This window comes from Alexandromys fortis, unplaced genomic scaffold (assembly GCF_014885135.2).
Source record: "Alexandromys fortis isolate MF-2015 unplaced genomic scaffold, M_Fortis_MF-2015_v1.1 scaffold_14, whole genome shotgun sequence".
Classification (NCBI taxonomy): Eukaryota; Metazoa; Chordata; class Mammalia; order Rodentia; family Cricetidae; genus Alexandromys; species Alexandromys fortis.
This window is the reverse complement of record NW_026067910.1, coordinates 16,630,735-16,647,981: the sequence shown is the minus strand read 5'-3', so window position 1 is coordinate 16,647,981 and position 17,247 is coordinate 16,630,735. Positions and strand designations below refer to the sequence as shown.

The window sequence follows — 17,247 nt, the reverse complement described above, 5'->3', positions numbered from 1 at the left end:
GGGGGGGGAGACTCCAGTTCGGTTTCCATGGAAAGTAAAAGTAATCTTTACAAAGGCAAGCTCCTTAGGGAAGACTAGGACTTCCAGATAATAGAGACTATGGCAGCACATTCCATTGCCTTAGAGCAAGGATGGAGGACGTGTAGGCAGTGTGGTGACTCTATTATATTTAAGACCATGGCTATGGGGTTCATATACATTACCCTTTGTGTTCTCTAGTTAAGTATATACAGCACCTCAGACCTCAACAGCAGTAGAGGTCAAGGAAGGGTTCATCCTTAGTGTCAAAGAACTTGAACATTTTTATGTGACCACTTAAGATGCTTAACAGCATGTGAAATCTATTTATTCACACACTTCCAAGAATCTTATCTTTCTCATGATGATACAGGTTTTAAGATTCAGTATGGTATGAAAATTTAAGACATCGAAATCAATTCTTGATTATGGTAGGTTCTTTGAAAACACAGCTATTGTTAGTATTTTTGGTTATGTGTATGTGTGTGCCTCTTTGCGAGGGTGGGTAGGGTGACAGGGTTGCACCTTGAATGCAGTTCCTGTGGAAGCCAGAGGAAGACATTGGTTGCCCTAGAGTTAGAGTTATGACCCAATGTGGGTAACAGGAACTGAACCTGGGTCCTCTGAAAGAGCAATACATGCTCTAAACTGTTGAACCATTTCTTTAGCACCTGGTAGGATGTTTTTATAGAATTCAAAGTCAAGCAATTAATTTTAGAAAAATAATTACTAAATTTCTATATTCCTTTATCTAAAAGATACCACAGTTCCTTTCTCTTTTTAGTTCTATATATTAAAGAGGAGTACTAAGATCAGAAAGACTGAACTGAGAGAATTGAGAGAAATAAATATTTTATAATATATAATTTATTTTCCATTCAATACCAATATAAATATAATATTATTTTTCTGCATAATGCCTCAGTTCTTAAGTAATATTTCATCTTGATATTTAAAGAACTTATGTTCTGATACAAATGGCTGTTTTGCTTGTATAATAATAGCATATTGTTAACTTGAATATGGCATCTGCCTGCTTATAAAAATCAACTTCTTGGCTCCAAAGCTACAGAGAAACCCTGTCTCAAAAAAACAAAAAAAAATCAACTTCTTATATTTTCATTTCAGTTTCATTCTTAATTATCTCTCTATGTTGATAAATAAGTTTATTTCAAAGAAATGAAGTTGATTTTAAAATTCCACCTCTTAACCCAGACTCAGAAAGACAATTATCATATGTAATCACTCATAGTGGTTTTGAAACATAAAGCAAAAAAAAAAAAAACCAGCCTACAAATCACAATTCCAGAGAACTAGACAACAATGAGATCCCTAAAAGAGACACACACGGATCTAATCTACATGAGAAGTAGAAAAGGACAAGATCTTCTGGGCAAATTGGACACATGGGAACCATGGAAGAGGGTTGGAGTGGAGGGGAGAAGAAGGAGGAAGGGAGGGGAGAAGAGAAAATATATAGCTCAATAAAATCAATAAAAATAAATAAAATAAGATGCCACCTCCATTATGCCTAGAGCATACTTCAGCCATTCACTTATTTCTCTTCAAAGGTATTTTCAATGTTTTCTTCTTTCTCAAATTGTCTCATCACCATCTTCTTTAGCATCTTGATGAATTCTACTACTTCTTTAATAGTCCTTTCTCTAGTCCAGGTATCTACTCTATTTCTTTGATTTTTCTTTATAGTTTATTATAAACATTCTATTTTTTGTTAAATATATTTCACACGAGTAGTGGGCTCTCCCATACTGCTTTTCCTCATCTCCTTTCAGGGTATATAATAAATTGGTGCTCCATTGTTATCATTATATATGACACTAACAATATTAATTTTAGGTTTATGAGCTGTTAGGTAACTGCTTAATTGAATGTTTCACAAATATGTTAATTTTCTGAAAGAGATAAACTGTATTATAATGACCTCTTAAGATTAAAGCCCTACATTTTCTGTTCATGGAACCTGGACCAACAAATTACACAGGACAATAATTTACATGTTTTGATAGCTATTAAGTAAACAATTAATTCTCTTTGACACACCATTTTCAAAATTTTCATTACTTTTGTAGTCTTTAGAAAGAGAAAAAAATAAAAATAAAGGAAAATGAACTTTATTGGGGGTTGTTAGCCTATCAGATATAAGAAGTGAAAAATTTTATGTCAGCATAACCATGAGGGTTTCCTATATGTAAATTAATAGTATTAAATAGTTCTTTAGCGTAAAACATTAGAAAAGATGAAATAATTACAATAGTAAAAATTTTAACAATATAGGAATTTTGAATATGAAGAAATATATTAATGTATCATGAAAAACATGCTACTACTTGCTAAACAATATGCTAGAGGCTAAAAATAGTTATCAAACAAAACAATGTAATTAATAGTGGTAAACTTAGAAATTAGGTTCTTAAAATTATAACATCTCTTTAAATGATTAAATTTAAGTTAGATTTAAAATTATCATTTTGTAAGGATAATTTCTTCAATGATAATACTCTATTTTGAATAAGAAAGTGATAATTTTCCCATATTTATTGGATGGTTTCACACCCATAGGTATATGCGACACTAACTTGATGGACTAGGTTATAGAGAAAGGAGGGGAAGTGAAGAGGGAGGGATGCTTGATGGCAAGAATATATGGGATTAGAGGGAGAAATGAGAGGTAGATAATATCACATTTCATTGTATACATGCAGGAAACTCTTAAGAATAAGGACAGCATATTATATCTGGAAAGAGAGAAATATAGTATATGGCATTAGTTTAGCCCATGCCAGACAAACACTAACAGTAGCAATTGTGGGAAGCATAATGATGTTTTCATTATGACCATAAATTTCCCTATAGAATAATATGATAATTATTTCTGATGTCCCACATAGTTAAGAAAATGTTTTTGCTCAGTATCAAAACCAGGGGAATGCCAATCTGGAAGTGCTGTGGACAATAGTCTTTTATCCTGTCACTTGTATTATTTTGAATAAAATGCTGATTGGCCAGTAGCTAGGAAGGAAGTATAGGTGGGGTGACCAGGCAGGAAGTAGAGGGAGGGCAACGAGAATGCTGTGAAGAGAGAAGAGCAGTCTGCAGTGGTGATCCAGCCACAGAAGAAGCAAGATGTGACTGCCTCACCAAATAAGGTAACGAGGTACATGGCTAAAAGACTAGAATAATGGGCTAATATAAGTTATAAGAGTTAATAAGAAGTCTGAGCTATGAAGCCAATCCGTTTATAACTAATTTAGACCTCTGTGTAATTTCTTTGGGACTTAACGACTGTGGGAACTGGGCAGGACAGAAACCTCAGACAACAGATGTCCCACATAGTCAAGAAATGTTTTTGCTCAATAGCAAAGCCAGGGGAATGTCAATCTGTCTCTTGTAAGTCATAGTTTATGCACATTTATTTCACAGATTTTCAGTAAGCGTTTTACCTCTCCAAATTATTGATGTACTTGTAGATTCTATGTAAAGCAAAATGATTTCAGCAATTGTTCTGGGCCTGGTACTTCACCAGGAATTCCCATGAGGCATATCTGCACCTAAAGCAGTCTGAGGGACTTACTGGAGAAATTGCTTGCACAATGCTGCTCTGCATACAGTGAGCAAAGTTTTCCATGACTGAAGATGAAGATCCTGAACGTAGGTGTACAATTTATAATCCCAAATCACTAAAATATTAGCTGTGCACTTTTAACACCCTTTGAACAATGACTAAAAGTTAGGGGATATTCAGCTCATAAAATTATGAGACTGTATACTTTAGAAACATATGATCTGATATAGTTTATAAAAGTACAAGGGAAAGGGGAGGCGGCAGTGGGGAAGAGACAGAAATCTTTAATAAATAAATAAATAAATAAATAAATAAATAAATAAATAAATAAATAAAAAACACACAAAAAAAGTACACTTGAGTCAAACCCAACACAATGGTGATTGAAAAAAAAGTGCTCTGTGCAGGATACTTTTCAAAACCAAGGCCATTTGAACTAATGGTGATTAAAGTTCTCTGTTTCAAGTATTATGTTTGCTTATTTTAATTTTGTGAAGTGCAGCACAAATCTGATTGGCACTGGGCAGTGACCTCTGAACTCTGAACTGACAATAGTAAGTAGTAGGTGAGTACTGTGGTTATAGATAGTGAGAAAATACTTGAGTTGGATTTTTCTAATGAGATTTTCAGGAAGGACTCAGGGCAACTACTCCAATTTACTAGGTTTATAACGTCTCATTTAAGTTTGAAAACTAATTTTAAAAAGATTTGACTAGTGTAGCTGTAGACCCAACCTGAGAGATCAACAGAAGAACTGAAAAAGAAAATGTGGTGCATGTACCCAATGGGATTATTTCATCCACAAAGAAAAAAAAAATAAGTTGTTTAGGGGAAAATAGCTACAGCTGGAGATAATAACATTAAGTGAAATAAGCCAGTCTCAGAAAAGCAGATATTGTATGTATTTCCGGGTTCTCAGCATCTAGATTTTATATTGTGCTATAAATCATGTATACACATACATATAAAGTGAGAGTGGAGCTGACATTGTCTTGGGAAACAAAGCAGACAAATGGGAGAGGCGAGGGGTAAGGACAGGAGGGAATGAGAATGAGATGCATGCTCAGTGTACAATGAAAAAGAACTCAACTTCCATGCTTAGCATGTGATGCGCTCTTTTTTCTTACCAGTTGTGTAGCTTCATGGGCAAGATCTTTTGCTTCTCTGGCAACTCTCTCAGCTTCATCAATATTGTCCTTAATGTTACTGTAAGCTCTGAACGCTGTAGTGGCATTGAAAGAGATGTTCTTAGCCTCATCCAGGATTCTGTCAGGTTAGATGGAGAAAAGAACTTTAGCACTCAAATAAAGAACAATCACGTCATAAAAAAACCCCAGCTTCTAAAGGATCGTGGCCAATATAATCAGGCTAAGTCCAAATCCTACTGATGTGTCTATTCATTGTATCACACTGCCTTGTTCTATTTATACTTTTTTCCACAAGGTTTGATGTGAAATACAGCCATTATATCTTTTACATTTATTTTGTTTCTCTCTCTCCTTCCCTTCCTCCCCGTTTTCCTCTCTCGCTCCTCTCCCCTTCTCCCTCCCTCCCTCCTTCCCTCCTCCTCCCTCCTTCCCTCCCTCCCTCCCTCCCTCCCTCCTTCCTTCCCTCCCTCTTCCCCATTCTCCCCTTCTCTCTCTGCATGTGTGTGAGCATGCACAAATGAAAATATGCCCATGTGCACAGCTTGAGGGAGTCAGTTCTGCTGTGTGGGTTTTGTGGGTTTTAGGGATTGAACGCAGGTCTTCAGACTTGGTGGCAAGCATCTTGACCTACTGAACATTCTTTCTGCCACTCTTTAAACCTCTGTGATAGCCACTAAAGCCTTTGCAACCATGTGTCTAGGCAGGTGTGTGCAGGGCTACGGTACTTCCCATTATCTGGGAAGCGCACTCCAGTTTCCAGAGCACTTGTATCCCATTAATCAAACGAATTCTACAATGTCTTCAGAGTAGGCACACTTCCCAGAAAACATAAAGAGATCATAGAAAAAAAATCAAATCATGACTAACACATCCCTAATGGGAGATTTGGAATCCGGGTGTACTGATTACTGGCCACTGATTCATCTACGACTCTTTGCTCTAGGTTAGGGAAAGTTTGTTCCAAAACTAATCATGCAGGGGATGCTTGTGTTTCCAGGCATTCTTTCTGCATCAATGATTATCAAAGATGAGAACTTGCATGTGGTGCATATTAAGTAGATTTACCTTGGAAAATTATTCCTAGGATGAATAGTTCCTGTTTTGATGTGTGTGTGTGTGTGTGTGTGTGTGTGTGCCAATCACAAAAGTACAGAGGAAGTAAATCAGCCATACCTAGAGTGTTGTTTAATAAGCAAACCCTGAGCTCCGGCTCTCTTTCTTCTGACCCATGTGATAATCCCAGTTACAGAGAGCTGTTACTTATTTCATTTCTTTTATTGTTTTCAGGGTTTCTTATAGACCAGGCTGGCCTTGAGCACACTGCAGTTGAAGCTGGACTTGAACTTGTGTCCTCCACTTCCCAAGTGCTGGGGTTATAGGTGTTCACCATCCAGCCCTGAGCTGTTCCTTCAGAGTGGTACATGTGCTGTCTTACTAGAGGGAGGAGACTGAATGACTGTTTATAAAGCTGCACATTTAGAGGCACTTGGAAACAGTAAAATGATTAAATTGCATTAGAAACGTAAAACTGAAGTTTGCAGCAGAATGTGTTTGTGTGTTATTTAAAATGCTAATAGGACAACCCTGGTGCCTTCTAATAAAGAACAAAACACAATATTGTAAGGGTAGCCTAAGGCTATGTTCGTTTCCTAACTAGGCATAGTTGAATTCACTTTCATCTGTGACTTTTGATACTTTTCCAGGAGATGTATGCCTACGTTCTCTTAATTAGGATCTTCCATAGAAAAGCCATGCGGCTCTTTTGTTCATAATTATGGAAATCAAGACGTGAAAGTGATTTTCTGCCCTTTCTGCTTGTCTAAACTTTTGGATGAGTGTCAAGCTCTGCAGACATTTCCAAGCACACATGGCGTACCCATCAAGCACAGCAGACGACTCATTCAGCTGAGCAGCCTGACTCTCAGCCTGGAAGACCTTCTCAGCAAGCTTCCTGTCCTTTATTTCCTGAGAGAGGTCATCTATTTTGTCACTAAGCTCCTCAGACATCGGTGGCAACTTAGTTTGAATGTCTTCGACGTACTGGTATGGAGAGAGAAGAGACAGCATTAAGAGCAGGTTCACTCAGACCTCCTTGAAGTTCCTGATTTCTCTAAGAGATACAATCACACATGCTTGTTTTTCTCTTTAGGAAACATTTAGTCTACTGGCACAGAAAATTTAGAATAAAAACAGTTATTTAATAGAAATCATAGAACTTTATGAAGCCCATTTTTAAAAGTATTTTTCTTATAAGATTACTTCATAGCAACAACTGAACATGTGACAATCATCGGTACCTTTTAGATCTTTGTATCCTTATTCCCGCACATGTCCCGATGCAACATGCGAGACAGTGGGCCAAAGGTTTACTTGCAAATTTTCGTTTCTCTTTTAACTAAAGCTATATGAGATAACAAAACAGATGGTAAGTGCTGGCCTAGGAACAAGGATTGATCTGGTCACCATGATAAGAAAAGTAATAAGAGATGTAGAAAAGAAAACAACCCAAGCTTGCATAAGTGAGTACTCCAATAAAGGTAGGTTCTAACTGTTAACATTACCTGCATGTCCCCAACACGGTACTGCAATAATATATTCTTACAAAAACACAAATAGAGGCTTTTGTTTCTGCAGCTGAGTTTTGCTGCCAGTGTGGGAAGGAATTAAGTCATCATCTTCTTTCTCTTGTTCTGAGCTTTATTCAATACTCACATCTATGACTGAGTTGATTTCATCTGCAAGTCGGTTGGCTTCATCAAGTATGTCATTGCCTTCCTTTAAAGTGTTCTCTATTTGTCGTTTGCCACTTTCAATAGCCTCTTTCTTTTTCTGTAGCATACAAAGAAAACAATATTACACCAGCATCTTGGTAAAACCCATCCGTACTGTGGTTTCCTATTTCCCCATGAGCTACCTGAACAACAGGTTCAATAACGAAGTATATATTGACAGTTTGGCCAGATGACTATGATGTAACTTACCCACTCAACCCTCTAAAGAATTCTTCAACATCGAGCATACACAGGCCATTTCTTTTCCCCATTTGAGAAAGCCATCTAGGCAAATAAAGTGATGTGATAGTTACTCGAGAGTTAACAGGATTGCTAAGGCAAAGTGGGACTTTCATTTTAACTACAGTGCAAGTGCTGACCACGTGCCACCAGGGTCTAGTGTGCCAGACTAAACTGGAGAAACCTGATGAGTGCCAGGATGTTCACAGAAATAGTTCTTTGTGAGCATAACTGTACTCTAGGGAAATACCAGAAATTCAAAAGCTGGTATTTTTAAGGGAATTTAGAGAGAATGCCTTTTAAGAAGAAATTACCCTCTCCCCAAGAATAAACCTAATGGATTATTTCATAAAATGAGAACAGACTAACTTCTCTGTGAAACTTATGGCTTGTCTCAAAGCTACATGAAGCTCATTCCTGGCCTAGAAGAAGAAAATCAATGGAAGAGAATTACTGCCATGCCTTCATGTGGAGTTTGCCTTTGCCTGTTATTTCCTTTGTACTTTAAACTCGTTCGTATTCTGCCTACCCTTCTTCCCCTATGTGTTTAGTAAAATCAATTAGGATGTTAATCTCTGGCCTTTATATGTTTTTCATATAAATAAAAACTAATGATAGCTTATACATGTGTAGTTTTCTAAGATGCACAGAGCAGCCTATAAGCCTTTGATTCTATGGGTCCCATCTTCATCCACTTGAAATGAGCTAGAAACTGAGTCATTGCAGTGCTATGGTTGTAGTGCTTGTGTCTCCATCAGATTTCTATGCTGAAATTCAACACTCCAATGTATTAGTTTTAGGAGGTGGGGCCTTTGGGAGATGATGAGAGAATGTAGCAGAAACCTCATCAATGGGGTCAGTGTCCCTGTAAAAGAGACCCAAGGGAGCTTATTCACCCATGCACTGGGATAGGGATACAGCAAAGAGATGAGATTTTGAGCCAACAAATAGACCTTCACCAAGCACTAATCCTCCTCTACCTCCTGCCCCTGGACTGAATGACATACATTTATTTTGCTTTGAAATTAGACAGCTCTGGATTTTGTGATGGCATTCAGAATGACCTAAGTCACTCACTGAGGAATCACAGACAGCATAGGGAAGTGAAAAGTGTAGCACGTGGGGGCGGGGCTGGAAAGATACTTTAGCAGTTAAGAGCACTTGGTTCAGTTTCCAGCACCCACTTAGTGGCTCACAAAAATCTATAACTACAGTTCCAGGTCAATAATGCCCTCTATGACTTCCTTGGTCTCCTGCATGCATGAGCCACACAGACATACGTTCAGATACGCACACATTCACTTAAACAGAAAATTTTAAAGTGTAATCCTTATCTACCTAACAGGCCTTGGATCTTGAGCTGTAAAGGAACAATCTCTTACATTACAAAAATCATGTTTCTGATTTGCACGAGTGAGTGCCAGCTTCATACCCCCTTTTCCTAATTTTATCACCCACCACTTCACCACGATCCCAGTACACACGTCTTTTCAGTGCTTTCTACCACATGTTCTTCGGTCCTTTGGCTCTGTTCCTCTGTATTTTCTGCTCATGGCCAGTTCCCTGACTATCGACCTGAAAAATCACCTGTGTTCCTCCTAATCATTATGTACACGCTACGTAAAGAACACGACATTCAGCAACAGCCTGCCTGAGGCGAATCCCAGTTTACAAACCTTACAAGATTTTGAGCAAGCCATGTGGCCTCTAACAAATTGCATAGTTCCTCAGTACTCAAGGTGTGGCTCATTTTCTAGCAGCTTGGGTCTCAACAGGAAGCTCGCTAGAAATGTAGCATCTAAATTCTTTCTGGGAAGTACTGACTCAGAACCAACACTGTAACAAGAACTTGGGCTTCTGTAAAATTAGATAAAAAAAAAAAAAAGATTTGGCTTATAACTACCAGGCACAAAGAAATGCTGTGCAATTGTTAACAATTATATTGTTTGTTTTGTTCTTAGTTCTCAATTATTGTATTGTCTATGTGTGTGCGTGTGTGTGAATGTGTGTGAATGTGAGTGTGTGTATTTGTGATTGTATGTTAATATGTGTGCATGTATGTGTGCATGTGTGTGAGAGACACAGACAGAATAGTGTGTGCGTGTGAACCTGAGTGTTTTCTCTTGTGTATAGTGTATGATCATGTTTAGGTAGGTAAATGCATATTTGCAAAGTGGGTACATGTACAAATACGTATATTGTGGATATGTTGAAACAGATATCTCCATCTTATTTTTGACACAGCATCTGTCACTGAACACGGAGTTCAAAGATCTGGCTATGCATAATGTCTGAGGAGCTTCAGGGATCTGCCCATCTACAAACCCTGGGGCTACAGACACAGGCTGCAACATAAGGCATGTGAATGAGTCCTGGGGATGCAAACTCAGGACCTTGGGCTTGTGTGGGAGGCACTTTGTCAACCGAGTCACCTTCTAAGGCTCCTTTAAAATTTATTCTGTGGGGGTATTCCACCAACTTTAGGCATACAAATGACTTTCATTTTCTATACATGTTGATAGATCATGTTTAGTTTTGGGGGGGGGGTCTAAAACACTAGTTATTTAATGGACATCAGAGAAATAAACACATCACAGTGCATGTACAGGGACCACTGAAAGGACACAACCTACTGAACGATGCATAGTGATGGACACTGCATAGAATGTTTAATGAGGAATCATAGTGTGGGGTTGCAGATCATGCATTATATAACCAATATACACTATACAAATAACCAACAATCCCTTACCCTGTATATTATCTCACATGTCCAGGCTTCTAAGCATTTCACATACTTGTTAATTGGAACCAAGAATATATCCTTCACTACAGCGTGAGTCCCATAGAAACAGTTTTATGCAGCACCGGTCTCTCTAGTATTTCTATGAACTTCCCCAGTGAGCAGGTTTGAGTGAGTGAATGAAAGGAAAGCTTATGGCTTGTTCAGTGACACAGCTCCCTGAGCCATTGTGTCTCTGGAAGGTTCAGGGGAGTATTTGATTTGTGACTGCTGCTTTCTTTGCAAAAAATTGCAGTAAAAGTTCCAGTGTCACTGATTTCCAGTCACATCTTTGTTTCCAAGGGTCTGGAATTCTTTACATAATATCCACTTACTCCCTAGCTTTGTATAAACATATGGAAATGTACACTGCACACAGAGATTCAAAAGTGCTCTTTTCATTGTGATTTGCTTGTAGCAAGGCACCAAAAAGTCATTTGAAATGCTTTGCTGGGGCTAATGAGATGTCTCAGAAGTAGGAGCACTGGTTGCTCTTCCAGAAGTCTTGAGTTCAATTCCCAGCAACCACATAGCGGCTCAAATTATCTACAATGGGATCTGGTGCCCACTCTGGCATTTAGGCATATATGCAGGCAGAACACTGTATACATAGTTAAAAAAGCTACTATGTCAATAGGAGGGAGAGATATTTCCATCGGTGTGTTAAGCAAAGAACTATATCAATTCACATTAAAATAAGCTATAGAGTATCTGTTAGTTTAGGGAACCAACTGTAATGTAAGGGTCACGACATGCTTCTTATCACATTAAAGCATATGATGATCTAGAGAGTAAAGAAGTTTTAAAGGTGGACAGTTTTCAGATTAGATGATAGACTCGAGCTTTGAAACAATGAATATGAAGATTTGGAGCTCTAGGGAAATTAGACAAAACATTGATTATTCTTTGCTTTACGATATTCTTCTGTTGTTCTTCTTGTTTTTGTTTGATTGTTTGCTTGTTTTTTTTTTACTTGTTTAGTTTTTGTTTTTGTTTCTGTTTTCATAGACAGGGCTTCTCTGTAGCTATGGAGTCTGACCTGAAAACTAGCTCTTGTAGACCAGGCTGACCTCAGATTCGCAGAGATCTGCCTGCCTCTGCCTCCCGAGTGCTGGGATTAAAGGCACACACCATCACTGCCTGGATTCTTCTGTTCTTCTTATTGATTAATAACTGTGTTTTTGTATTTGTGTTGAACACCATTTAAGGCTCTAAGGCTACAATCAGAATTGAAGATATATTTCTTGGGATTCCTCTGGAAGAGTAGTGTGGTATGTATCTTAAATGTTCAACAAAGGCCAAATGTATAATTAATAGAAGAAAGTGAAACATTTAACAGGTATGTTTCCCTCTTTCTCCTTTTCTTCCTTCCTTTTCTCCCTTTTTCCTTCTGGGACATCATAAGGTGACCATCCTTCCTCTACAGGGTGCCATAAGGTGATTCTTTCCTTTAAAGTGATCCTCCCACCATGATGTTCTTCCCTGCCATAGACCACAAATAGTGAAATGAGTAAGCTATGTTCTGAGACCTCTGATAGATGGATGGAACCTAAATAACCCCTTTTCATCCATTTTTTTTTGTATTTGTTCCATCACAGCCATTGAGGGATAATTAACACTGAAGGAGAAAGTGCTTTAGTAAATTAATGTGCCAACTTAGGTAATCATGAGATCAGTGTTATAAAAAAATAGAAAGGAATGAATAAAGACTGACGTCAGATTTAGACTGCATTGACAGGAAGCTCAGAGTGTTTAAGATACAAACAGGAAGACCCATCTTTAGAAACAGACAATCTTTAAAATTATGCTAGGGATGAGGGATGACTCAGGAAGCCACACCTCTAAGGAGTTATTGACAAGTAGTGGCTGCTGTGGAAGGAAGAATCAGTTTTCTTTAGGAATAAATCCCCCCAAGGGGTATCTGAGCTCTAGCCTATGGCCCTCTATCTATGCACATACTGGTACCACTAAGTGGACACAATAAGTTTAAAAAAAAAGAAATATCAAGTTGGGATGAGAAAGTGGGGGTGTATAAGAAGGAATTTGCAGGGGAGAGAGTGGGTGATGGATTTGATCAAACATATTATATGCATTCATGACATTCTTAAAAAATATATAAAGTATTCCATAATCATAAGGTTCAATATATTCCTACCTTTTCTTTCTAGCTAATTAGATCCTCACCCCTTCAGAGCTTATCAAGAGGAGTACTGCCCTTCTCTTTTGCTGTCGTGTATAAGGTAACTTTTGTAGGAGCCTACAAATACCAGGTTCTGTATACCTTTATGTCAACTCAGTTTTCTTTCTTACAATCTTTTCTTCAGTCATGTTCTAAGAGTAGACAGTGGGGCAGAGGGATCAGTATGTATCCTTTGCTTCACTAGGTTGCTCATTTGATCCCCTACCCTCTTTCTTCTCCATTGCTAGCAATGCCCTTGTAGTAGTTTGTGTTCAAAGCCTTCTGTGGTCTCATTCCAAATGGCATTGCCAGAGTTATCTCTCACTCCTGACTTTTATGCAACTTGTAAATGAAACAACCTGCTCTACTTGAAATTTCTTCACCTTTTACCTTCATAGTTCCATATTTGAGTGCATAGTGCTCTTTCATTCTATCACTTTCTCACAATTTTTGGTGTGATGCCATTATTTTGCAAATATTTTTTGGCCCTCCTAGCCAATATAAATAACAACATTAAATATAGGGAAAATATAAACTGTCTAGATTTTTCATATTATTTCAGTTAGTAATTATTCATACTCAACCTGAAATGGCTGGGTGGCCAAGAGCAGTTAGATTTGATCAACATCATGTTAGGTCAGGTTGCTCTTTTGCCCAGAATCACAGTATTAAAAACACAAAGTTGAGGTTCCAGTTTACATGAGCTCCTAACAAAACCTTTAATGTGTAACTTTAATTTATGATTCTGTATTTTTGTTGCTTCCTATAGTGTTTAAACTGTGAACAAAATTCTTTAGTCACATAACCCAATTTTCTTGTAACTCAAGATCTGGAATCTGCTTATTCCCGCTGGTTATCTATGCCGATTCTTTCGCAGGTACTCAATTCCAATTCTACCAACCATGAATTCTCTGTGGGTTATGTTACCTCTCTTCCTCTATTTCTCTTCACGTGCCTTTCCCTATTTCTGAAACGTTCCTCACCCTGCTTCCACCAAGTGGTACCTGTCCTCTGGCCCAGAACAAGTGTCAGAAGCTCTACAAGGCGGCAAATCAGCTGCCCCATCTATGCCATTAATTCCATGATAATTACTGAAGTGCTAGCTTGGTTTGCTTCTTTGCCTGTGTGTACCTCCAAGTCAACTCAGGTTATTAAAACCACCATAGTTGTTGTTTTTCATAAGTGTGCCTAGACTTGAGGTTGTGTCTGAGTTACTAGAGGATTTGTTTTGTTTTGTTTGTCTTTTGAGGTGAGGTCTTGTTATGTAGCCAGTATAGTTTGGAATTTATTACCCTTTTGCTTTGCCTCACTGGCACAGGCATTATAGGTGTGTGCCACCATTTCCAACTTGGGAGGCTATTTTAAGAACAAGGTTATTAGTTGGTCGTTTTAAAATAAATAAATAAATATCCATTTGACTTATATCAGGATATTACCTTAATAGCAGGTCCAGTATGATGGAAGTTTAAAGCCATTTCATTGTTAAGCCCACTGTGTACAATATTGCCACTGGTTTCAAATCTATGTGGCCAGTAAGCACATCCAAGGATCTTAGGAATGGACACCAGTAACACCTTAGACCAGTCTATGAAGATTCTGCATGGGAGTCCAGGGATGATAGATATTGTCTCATTAATGAGTACATTAGTCAACTTGTGTGCGTGTGTATGTGTGTGTGTGTGTGTGTGTAAATGTTCATGTGAAAGTCAGATAAGAACCTGTGGGAGTCAGGTCTCTCTACCACAAGGGGTCTGGGAATTGAACTCAGCTTTTTAGGCTCTGGCACAGGGGCTCTTATCCACTGAGTTGTCTCAAATGGCCCTAAGGGACATGTTTTAAAGGTTAGTCTGGCACCTACGGGATTAGTATCTCTACCGATGTAAACAAATGAACCAACAAAAAGCACCATTCTTTATTCATGACAATTTTCTTAATTCACCTATCTTATCCAGAAAGTATTTAAACAAGACTTCAGTTAAGCCTGGCATATGAAATAAAAACACAAAAATGATGACCTGGAACTCAAGAGCTGACTGCATAGGTACAAGCATCTGCCAGGGATGTTTGGTTTTACACATTACTAATGTGAGAAGCAGCCGAAGGTCCCATTCAATGGGTCACTATAACTCTTCTTGAAACACTTCTCAAATACGCAGTATACTTTCCACACAAGGGATTCTAATGTCTTCAGCTGTTGCCATCATGCAAAGAGGCAGACCTTTAGGTAAGTTATAGCACTGGGGTGTTTCAGAGCTGAGTATGTCATGATGGAGCCCGTGATAGGACAACCTCATCCTTGTCTGACTCTCCAGATGCTGTTTTATTTTGATTACTGCTAGTGTGTCAGTGTTCCCTGATTTGGTTAAGATCATATACAGGACTTCTAGCAAATGCCCACCTCCTCCGTCGTCTACCACTGTCACCAGGCTAAATCCCAGAAGTAGGAATGTCTCCCCCAGTTTTTCTTTTAATTTGTTTTTCTTAGATCCAAAGGAAAACAGATCAAATGGAAGAACAAAAACTAAAACGTGTGGCTGGTTTAATTCTCCGACGGTGACATTCAACAAACATTTTAGAAATCGTGTGCAGCGCTGGAGTATTGAACTCTTGCTGATTGTGAAATTCCACACGAGCAGAGCTGTGGGTTTCTTCTGGCATTTGGATCCACTGGGAAACCAACAGCAAGAGGTGGGCTGTGTGTGGAGGGAAAGGTATTTAAACACCAAACAAAATTCTGTGCCGTTGTGTACACTGCATGCACTCCCAGAGAACCCAAGCATTAGCCATGTTATGATCAAGGAAGAAAATGAAAGGATGAAGAGAAAAGGAAGTGAGGGAGGGATAGAGGGATGGAGGGGAAAAGGGATGCTGAAAAGGACCTATTTTTGTTTAAAGTTTAGCAGCACTCTGGTAAATGGTGACTGGTCCCTGTGAGAGAAAGGAGGAAAAACAACCCAAACTCATCTGTCATGTTAGACCCATTAAAAATATCCTTCTCCATGAATTCATTCCAGAGAAGAAAGGCATGAAGGTTCCCTCACTCTGGTTTCTCGGGTCTCTCATATGCTCAGCTTCTACACAAGCAGAGGGAACTGTAGTGATTGCCTGCATCCACATCTCTGAATTCAGTTTTTCAATCCGGTTGGTGAACCGCAAAATTGTGTGATACTGGGGCTTAGCCATTGTCTATGCATGTTCCGTTATAAAGCACTCATTGTAGAGCTGGGGAATGAACTGATACCATCTGGAGTTCTAGCTGTCGACACACTTGTCATTGACAGGGAGGTTCCCTGTCTCTCAGGGAAGAGGTTCTTCCATGCCATCCTTATAGACCTTCCATAGTCTGAATGACACAGACAGACAGACAGACACACACACACATACATACTTTCTTTCTGTTTTGATTCTTAGATGACCTCCTAGAGTCATAGTCTTGACCATTGTAAACATGTCAACTGCACTATTCTAGATGTATTCAACCTGCTCCCCATTCCCAAGACTGTGACAAGAGGGCTCCTGGTTCTCACCTCCAAAATGGTCATGTTTTTCTGATTGGCAGTGGACAAGCGATTAGCGTCTCGTGTTTTCTCTGTGGCTTCTCTCAGTAGATCCCAAGCATCATCAAGTTTGTCCTTGTAATCTGCCAGTTTCTCACGGAGATCCTTTTCCCTTTCTTCATTTTGGGCTCTGGGCTCTCCAAACAGCCTGTTCACTCTCTTCAGAAGGCTTTCTGCTGCCCTGTAACCACCCCCAGCCCAAGCAGGCATCATAAGGGTTTACTTATATTAAGCTTTGTTACAAGGAAATGTTAACACAAAAAGGTTAAAAATACATGAAAACACACCAATAGATTCACTATGTACCAAGTCAAGGTGAACTGGTGTCTGATTGTGGCAGAATTTTTATTAAAATTGAAAAGACACCTTTTAAATATAGTAGTAATCTTATACTTTTTAATTGTTTAGGGGCATTATGCCATCATCATAGTGTGACCAATGGGGGGAAAATTGATTTTACTATACATACAAAGCAAACAGACCAAAATGCCAGTTGTCCCATCACAATGTGATACTTTCTTTGACTATGAGGAGAGACTGTTTGCTTAGGCAACTGTAGATAGAACTCTCAGGGTTTTGCCATGCTAGAATAATACCATAATTTTGTCATTTTGTCTTTTTTTTTTAAGATGTGGACCAAACCAGGGTTTTGCTTTTGCTAAGGTCTACCACTGAGCTAAATCCCCAGACCTCTTAATTTTAATTGACTCTACTTTTTCTTACAACCAGTGATCTAGAAAGTCTTTGACTTAAGTTACCAGCATTTCTTAAAATGGTAAAATGTGACTTATTTATCATTTATCAAATTGGTGGTCATTGCTTCCTCTTCTTCCTCCTTTTCCCCTTCTCCCTGTTTCTCCTTTCTGTTCCTTCTCCCCACTTCCTTCTCCTTCTCTTTCTCTCCTCCTTAGACAGGATTTTATGTATATCAGGTTGGTCTTGGGTTAGCTATGTGGCCAAAAATGACTG

General features: G+C 38.6%; 1 protein-coding gene across 1 annotated transcript in view; it reads right to left on the bottom strand.

The window, feature by feature from the left end:
* The window catches only part of Lama2 (laminin subunit alpha 2), a 586,091-nt gene that overhangs the window by 109,165 nt on the left and 459,679 nt on the right, over positions 1-17,247 (bottom strand). Inside the window, exons 37-40 of the mRNA XM_050138074.1 lie at positions 16,249-16,459; positions 7,462-7,578; positions 6,626-6,789; positions 4,729-4,867 (exon numbers count right to left, since the gene is read on the bottom strand). Coding sequence (XP_049994031.1) covers positions 4,729-4,867; positions 6,626-6,789; positions 7,462-7,578; positions 16,249-16,459 — 631 coding nt within the window. The remainder of the gene's footprint in view (positions 1-4,728; positions 4,868-6,625; positions 6,790-7,461; positions 7,579-16,248; positions 16,460-17,247) is intronic.